This window comes from Cynoglossus semilaevis, chromosome 1 (genome assembly GCF_000523025.1).
Source record: "Cynoglossus semilaevis isolate Cse_v1.0 chromosome 1, Cse_v1.0, whole genome shotgun sequence".
NCBI lineage: Eukaryota > Metazoa > Chordata > Actinopteri > Pleuronectiformes > Cynoglossidae > Cynoglossus > Cynoglossus semilaevis.
The window spans coordinates 12,295,362-12,303,945 of record NC_024307.1 but is presented as its reverse complement, the minus strand read 5'-3'; the positions used below and the strand labels follow the sequence as shown (position 1 = coordinate 12,303,945).

The window sequence follows — 8,584 nt, the reverse complement described above, 5'->3', positions numbered from 1 at the left end:
AGAGGGGTGCTGAGAGGAGCACGGCGATAATTAGCTGTAAGAAAATGTTACAAAAAAAAAAAAAACACACACACCGTGATGCTATAAATTAATGACCCAAATGGTTTTTTTTTAAAAAAATAAAACATTTATTTGACTGTATGTGTTGAAAGGGGTTGAAAATGTATATATTTTAGGGGTAAATTGAACATCTTTAGCCGTGTGCTAAAGTTAGCACGCGTCGTGCGTTAGTCTGTTTAAATTCAGTCTTTTTACGCCTTTAAAATCACATTTCTGGCTTTTTTTTATTTGAAGTGTACATTGACTTAGTGTGAGTGTTTTTTTGTTTTTTTTAAAAAAACCACCTTCCTCATTCAACTCCTTCTCTCCTTTTCTCTGGGTCTCCTCACGGCTAAGGGGGAACTGGGTGGGAGTTGGTGAAGCTGCCTGTGTTAGTTTGGCGTTTTTACCCCCAGTGTGGAGTTGAAGCCGTTCCCTGCGCCTCTCTATCTACACACACACACTCTCTCTCTCTCACACACACACACTCACACTCGCGCGCGCACACACTCACACACACACACACACACGCTCTCTCTGCATATCACAAGATTTGCTCTCTCCTCTCTCTTCTCTCTGGAGCTGCTGTAGGACTGGCTATGGCCACCGCTACTTCCGGGATCCGTCATTTCATTCGCCCACCGCTCGGCGCTGCGAACTGACTCTGTTTCTATAAGCAAGCTAGCAGCCAACCTGCCAACACTCGCTGACACTCACTCATCTCAGCCTCCGCCAGATAGACGAAATACCTACGAGGGGGAAAAGAAGGAGCACATCTGAGTCGCAATCTCTCCATTTCTCCTGCGCTTCTTCTTCTTCTACTACTTCTTCTTCTTCTTCTTTTTTTCCCTGCCTTTTGTTTTTACAGAGATAATAAAACAAGATAGCGATCTGGAAGCGTTAAAGGAGACGCGGACTTTGCCGGATGAAAACGGACTAAAAAAGATCTCGTCCTTTTCTTGAACATCATCACCAACCGTCATTCATTCATTACCTTGACAACCTCTGGCTTTGATTGACAGCTGGAGTGGCAAAAAGCCATGAGACACGACAGTTTAGTTACATGCAGGTTGTTGATGGGCCGATTGTAACCTTCACTTTGGCGCATTTTTTTTACTTTTTCTTTTTTCCAGAGGAAAGAAGGGGAAACAGAAGAGAGAAAAAAAATTGCCAAGAAAAAAAAAATCTCCCTGATGCTACGATTTCAACTTAACCACACTGGCGAATAGGAGAATTCGCAAAGTTGGTTGAAAACGGGAGAATCCTGCCTCTAAATCACTTTCTAACCGGGACGTGGATATTAAATATACGACAGATTCAGGAGTTTATTGGAGCGCAGCCTGATGGCGCAAAGGGTAGGTTTTAAATCTCCTTACACTTTACCTCTTTTACTCTCCTTATCTCTAACCGCCCAAGTTTTCACGGCAAAGCTGCGGGGTTTGACGTGTGTGCAGCGGCCACAGAGTGACAGCCTCAGCCTTCAGCCGACGACAGACTCCCGGCACCGCAGCACACACTCGTGGAACTCTTTCACGGGGGAACTCGAATTCACTCTTTAAAAGTCACTTTTCAGGGATAAAGGCAGTCGCTTATCATGTTTTCGGTGACCACGAAATCATTTTGAAACAACATTTAGCAGTTTTTATTTTTCTCGCCTCTAGCGCGTCTTCACCAGCAACAGCAACAACACCGCACAACACAACATGCTTGTGTGTATTTATTTTTTTTATAAATATATTTATATTTGTTCAAAGCAAAAAAATAACGCGGACTCTTCGCTGACTTCTCTCTCATTCTGTCCCCAGTACGATGAGCTGGGCCATTACGGTGGGATGGACGGAGTCCCGGCGTCCATGTACGGGGACCCACACGCGCCCCGGCCGCTTCCCCAGGTCCACCACCTGAACCACGGACCGCCGCTGCACGCCAGCCAGCACTATGGAGCCCACGCTCCCCACCCGAACGTAATGCCCACCAGCATGGGCTCTGCTGTCAACGACGTTTTAAAGAGGGATAAAGATCAAATTTATAGATAAGGTCTGCGCCAAACAGCCCCCAAAAAAAAATCACGTTTCTGGGGGAAGGTTTTTTTTTTTTTTCACCTTTTCCAAAACTTTTCCTGTTTCCTGGGAGTTTCTTTCACTCCACCGACTTAAATTGAAACAGTGTTGTGTGTCAAGGATCGACCGCAGTCCTGGAGCTCCATTGTTGGTCAGGGGAGTTTTGTTGATGTGTAATTTCATACGCTGCACTGAGTAAGACTTCAGCCCCGAGCTGGAAATACAAGCTATAAAATAATATGGAAGCGTCTGTGCGTCGAGTAGAACACACACAAGTACATGCAAGTACAATTAAAAAAATAATAATCATCACAAATAATTAACACCAAATCACTACTTGTAATTTTAGTCTGACTATTTAACCCCGAACATTAAAAACAACATGAAATACCAAGACTTAAACGTTGTTCTGGAAACCTGCAGAAACTTGTCAGTTTTTTTACGTTTTTTTTTGCAGTCACACACACACACACACTCTCTCTCACACACACACTCACACACATGCGCACACAGACGTAAAGACGCGCTGTATTTTTTTACTGTAGTGTAAAATTATCTCTCCAAACAGTGAAATAAATCGTACTTTATTCTAAAAGAAACCGCACTGAGTTCCACCGTATTGCTGAACAACACGTGTTCACAGAAGGTGCCATAATCCCCTCAGTGTAGAATTATAATCTGGGATTAAAACTGTTAGTTTTGCCACATGATGTATGGATTTCTACGCCACGTCCTGTGAGTAAAAACGATTTTATATTAATTTATGAAGTAGCACAAATAAAAATAAAAGTGAAGTTGACTCTTAAATCTCATTTATTATTATATGTTTTAAATCTTATAATTTTCCTTCCGTAATGACTTACCTGTTGTCCTTTAAATATATGAATCTTTTTATTGTAAAAATAAAATTGTCCTGTTAAAGAAGACAACTTTCTGTCCTCGGTGTCTAAATCTATGGCGTTGCTTTACTGAATAATTATCTAATGTAATTCAAATGTTTTACAAACCTTACGATCGGTGCACGTTTCAGACCAAACTACGTTTCGACACGTTTTCTTATTTTATTTTCGGAGACTTTTTCCTGACTTGTCAACGCCGTCTCAGAGCCTGCACTGTAAGAAATGTCAGTCGATTAATGTCTCACGGGAAATAAAATCTCCAATTTCACTCTAGTCCGACGGCTTAAATAATTTAAATGTGTGTTTAACCTTTTAAGTCGACTTTAAACAACTCCCGAAAATATTACACTTAAATCCAACGCGTAGTTTGACTTAGTTATTTGTTATTTGCATTATTATTATGTGTATAAAAAACAAGGTATAAATAAATTAAAGGGTCAAATAGAAGTTTTTGGAATTAAAAAAAAATAATGTTGACTGCATGGAGGTGATGTTTCTGGGGACTCGTTTTGCAGTTTTCTAGGGGTCTTTTTGCAGTGGAGCTCCGTGTCAGCCGCTGGAGCTCACACTGTGTTTTTCCTCCTTCTTCCAGTCACCCTTTATTCCCACTCCTCGCACTGGTTTTTGAGAAGTGCGAGCTGGCGACGTGTACTCCGAGGGAGCCCGGCGTAGCAGGAGGCGACGTCTGCTCCTCAGACTCCTTCAACGAGGATATCGCAGTCTTTGCCAAACAGGTTCAGTTTTACGCATTCAAAATATACATGTTTGGCCTGGTGTCGTGCGTCATTACGCACGGCTTGGAGTCCAATCCATCATTATTCTGTCTTGAAAATATGAAAATTACATTTTGTATTCTGTGCGAATTGGCACAAAGTTGTACAGAATCCATGTGTGCAGTGAGTTCTGATCCAGAACTGACTTTGACATTTGGTGTCCTGCTGCAGGTCCGTGCAGAAAAACCTTTATTTTCGTCAAATCCAGAGTTGGACAATTTGGTAAGTGAACACATTTGGACTTTTTTTTTCTCTCTGTGTGTCTGTCTGTCTTTTCTGCGGTTATCTCTCCGCTCTTGTCTTGTTTGGTGGGATTTACTCTGGAGCATATCCGCCGCAGCATCTCCCAGTCAATAAGTGAACATATGATTTAAACTTCCGAAGTGAAGCCGAGCGGCCACAAGCTGTGCCGCTTGTGCGCCATTGTTCCCTCTTTCCCCCAAAAAAAAAAAAAAAAAAAAAAACTGACCATAAGTGACCGAGTGCTTTGTTTTGATGTCTTTTCTGACAGTGTTTCAGAGAGTGTCAAATATAATACCAATTATTATTCTTTCTCTTTATTTCCAGATGATACAAGCCATACAAGTATTACGGTTTCACCTCTTGGAATTAGAAAAGGTAACTACAGTCCATCCCTGTGTTTCACTGTCACCGTCCATTCACTCTGTGTTGTTTGGACTGACGTCTTACAACAACCCAGACCAATTATTAATATATATATTTTTTTAAATCAAATATCTTATATTATTTAGCCAACTCTTTGCGCAGCTGAAGTGAATATTGATCACGGAGGCTGCAGCCTGTTTGCACGCCTTTGCACAGTGTTATTGATCTGCAGATTTGGTTTCAGCTGCTCATTATTCCGCCAGTTTAACGGCATGCTCTTTATTTTTCTGTCCTTCAACTTGTTGCTTCCCGTGTCCTGAGAAAAATAGTAATAATAATAATAATACAAAAACCCAATAATGTACACGGCAGCAGTTCCACCACTGTCCCCGATCATGAGAGTCATTATTCAATTTAGAAAAAAAAATGGTCTTAGTTGATGTTTTTCATAGACTCCCTGTGGTGAAGCTTGTCTTTAATTCTGGACAAAAAAACATTTTTTATTTTTTGTATTTTTTTCTCAGGTGCACGAGCTCTGCGACAATTTTTGCCATCGGTACATCAGCTGTTTGAAAGGAAAAATGCCAATAGATCTAGTAATCGACGAACGGGATGGCAGCTCCAAGTCAGACCACGAAGAACTCTCGGGATCATCGACTAACCTCGCAGATCACGTAAGTCGCACCAGCCTTTGTTTTTACTCTATTCTCCTGCTGTTTTCGGTGCGTCTGCTGCTGACGCGCGCCCCCTGTGCTCGGTGGTGAAGTGGCTTTTAGGTTGTTTTTTTTATATATATATATAAAGGACTGAAAATCGTGCCATGTTCCGAACTCCTGATGTTGTTTTGGCCCCTGTGCTCATTTCCTGACCCCGCTGTGCCATCAGTAAATAAGAGCCTGCTTTTCTCCTCTGTTGTGTTCGGCAAAAGGGACGAAATCTGTGGATCGATGCTCTGGGGTCAAAAGCTAGATGCCATACAATGGACTGAGTTATTGTTTTAGGGTCTTTTGATGAGGGGCGCTCATGTGCGCATAATGTGTCCCTACTTGCTTGTGTGCTCAGTTTTTCAGCCTGTGTGTGTGTGTGTGTGTGAGAGAGAGAGAGAGACAGGGAGAAGAGAAAAAAAAATCTAGAGGCAATTATCTGTTACGCAGGTTTAACGTTAAAGCAGGGTATCAGGGGCTATAAGCTGTAGCTTTAGGCCAATATTTAAAAAAGAAAGAGGGTTTTATATTGTGAAGCTGGAGTCGGATCTGGAGCTGGAGCTGCTCTGTGCGGAATGCTGCGGATTTTTATTTTTTTATTTATTTTTTTGTGCTGCAGAGGTGGAGAGGAATAAGTGGTTGTAGCCTATAGTGGTGAAACCGATCTCTAAATAGAGCTCAAGGCTTTAGCATCAATGTCAAGTTCACTAGGCATGTATGATGGTCGCTGTGTGGAGGGCCCTTCATTGCTGTTGATGTTAATGTGTTTAATTGTTTCGTATTGATTGCGTGTGGTTTCCACTGCAGTGCCTTCCTCCAGCCCCTGCCTCTTTGCTGCCCCTGTTTTATGGCTGGAGGCTCCATAATGCTGAATTCAATTATATGCACCTGAAGTACAGGAGCTTCAAATTTGAAAATCGATTCCATGGATTAAAATAGTGCGTTTTTTTTTTATTGTAATGAACCCCGGGCAGAGTTGATTTCCCTGAATTATGACGTGATGACGTTAATCTTTGAGGAGAAACCAAGTGACTAGTTAATATCTGTGCAGCACGGGGCCAAGCCTATTAGGAATTAAAGCAGATTTAAGTGTTGTGCAGCGTCACCAGGTTGCATCTGTTGGCTCTGGCTGGAGGCCTAATAGCAGCGGATTCCCCTGTTTTTCCTCCCCTTAAACTCCCGTGCGCCCTGCGAGGACGCGCCGCGCGGCGCAGGGCGCAGGAAGTACGCACGGCGCACAAGGTGAATTAAACCCAATTACAGCCCGGTGTGGGTTTGAGGAACGACGATATTTGTGGCTGCTCCGACACAAGTGCCGAAATGAGGCATGCTGTTGTTTATGTTGTAGAGATTAGATAAACTAGCCTGTTTAGTTTGGTGGCAGATGGTTGATGCACAAGCCAATTTCCATGCGTTTGGTGCGTGATGTCTCCTCTTCTCCTCCTCTTCCTCTCCTCCTCTTCTTCTCCTCCACAACCAGTCTTTTGCCACTCGTGTCTCCTCCTCTTCTCCTCCACAACCAAGTCTTTTGCCACTCGTGTGTGTGCGTGATTTTTTTTTTTTTACATTTGTACCAACAATGTAAAACTCAGGGGCGGCAATAAACAACCGACTGCATGACAAGCCATTTGTCTCCATGTGGTTTGGAGTGACCAAATCATTAGGTGTTTAAACGTGGAGGGATTTACGTCATGCGTGTGACACCAGTGAGGTTTCTTATAGTGGACTGGAGTTGTCAAAAATAACCTGAAAAAAAAAGTGATACAATTATTTATTGTTATAAATAAACCAAGTTGTACAGTAATGAAGCAAACATCGGATGACGTCACGAAAATAATATTTGCAGAGATTTATATGCCTTATATTAAATATTTCTAACGTCAGATGTTTAATCAAATAGAGTCAGCCAGTTTATTAGCTTTATTCCAGCCCCTCACTCATCAGCAGACACTTTATTCTGCAGTCACTCTTCTCACAGACTTAGTCCCTGCTCTATTTATTAAACATTTCTCAGATAAATATTCTATGTTTAAAAAACAAAACAAAAAACTATCATTTATATGTTTCTGTATCTCCAAAAAAAAAAAAAAAAACATTTAGAATTTCAAAATCACAGCCTTCCGTCCTGGTGGCTCTTCCTAATACTTAGGACCTGGGATTTCCAAAACTGCAGGACTTGGTGTCCCATCGTAGTGAAATATAAATCCAGTAAGTCATTAATTTTACTGCCACACTCATCACTGCTTGTTGTCTCTGAGCTCGTTTGTACATTTTTGACACTGGTATATTTTTTATTTCAAGTCAAATAAGATTTTAAAATTCCATACAGATGTTTTTTACTGAGTCTCCAGTAGGTTAGCGTCATTGTCTTCAGTGAGAATAAATAAGCGTAAAATGTTGATAATATTAAATAAATAGTAGTAAAGTAAAAGTAATGTGTACTTTTAATATTGAAAAATCCAATGTCAAATATGTATGTGGCTGCAGATCTGCATGGAGCTCCAGGTCTGCGTTCCCCTCTGTTGATTTATTTATTTTACTCATTCTTTTGTATTTGGCCGAGTTTTATTTATTATTTATTTCTGTCCTCGCTCTGGATGGGAGAAAGAGGATTTTTTATAGTTAGATATGCAAATTTATTTAGTGAGACTCTCTCTCTGCCGTCCATTTTTCCATTGCTTTGATATGCATTTTTAATATATCGCCCGGGGCTACGTTTCATTTGGCGAAAGTTGGTTTTTCTGGAGAGGATGATGAGGCTCTTCACTGTGAAGGAGGCTCTGTGTGTGTGTGTGTCTGTGTGTGTGTGTGTGTGTGTGTCTGTGTGTGTGTGTGTGTGTGCAGCCCCATTCTCCTTCCTCCATTCTCTGCTTCTTCATACCTGACAGCAGAGCATAATAAGCCCAGTTTTATTTACACTTGAATGCAGCATTGTCTTAGAGATGATTGGATTATGGTACAGTGAGAGGGAGAGAGAGGGGGAGAGGGAGAGAGAGGCAGAGAGAGAGGGAGAGAGAGAGAGGCAGAGAGAGAGGGAGAGAGAGAGGGAGAGAGGGAGAGAGAGAGGGAGAGAGAGAGGGAGAGAGAGAGGGAGAGGGGGAGAGAGAGATGAAGTCTTGCTGACACTGTTGATTTCCTGTCTGTGCAGGCGGTGACTGTCTCATTCATGTATAGCCCACCCAAGGCTGCCTAACTCCTCATTGCCCCTCCTCAGATCAACCCCATTCCATTTTACAGAGAGGAGGGGGTAAAAAAAAAAAAGATGTTGTATTACACATGAAGGGTGGTGGGAGTAAAACGGGGGGAAACAAAGAGAGGAGCAGATATGTTAACTGTTGCTTCGATGTGTGTGTTCTCCTCGCTGATTTACTGTCTTGTCTTTTTAATTAATCAATAACATTTCTGGCTTTTTTTCTCGGCTACGTGCAATTAGGGAGCCGGAAAGAATTAATGGTGATCTGCTCTAATGGATTAGACGTTGCGCGGCTTTTTGGGTTGTCATT

The 8,584-nt window shown here is 41.9% G+C and overlaps 1 protein-coding gene across 5 annotated transcripts in view; it reads left to right on the top strand.

Moving 5' to 3' along the window:
- The first annotated feature begins 335 nt into the window (after positions 1-335).
- Positions 336-8,584, top strand: part of meis2a (Meis homeobox 2a) — a 102,972-nt gene continuing 94,723 nt past the window's right edge. The window contains exons 1-7 of one of the 5 annotated variants that reach the window (XM_025063314.1): positions 338-1,394; positions 1,701-1,748; positions 1,845-2,069; positions 3,589-3,732; positions 3,943-3,993; positions 4,339-4,389; positions 4,902-5,051. In XM_025063314.1, the coding sequence (XP_024919082.1) occupies positions 1,383-1,394; positions 1,701-1,748; positions 1,845-2,069; positions 3,589-3,732; positions 3,943-3,993; positions 4,339-4,389; positions 4,902-5,051 (681 nt within the window). In that variant the 5' untranslated portion in view covers positions 338-1,382. Of the gene's footprint in view, positions 1,395-1,700; positions 1,749-1,844; positions 2,070-3,588; positions 3,733-3,942; positions 3,994-4,338; positions 4,390-4,901; positions 5,052-8,584 lie in introns of all 5 variants that reach the window. The other 4 variants (XM_025063317.1, XM_025063323.1, XM_025063321.1 and 1 more) reach the window with 4 other exon arrangements.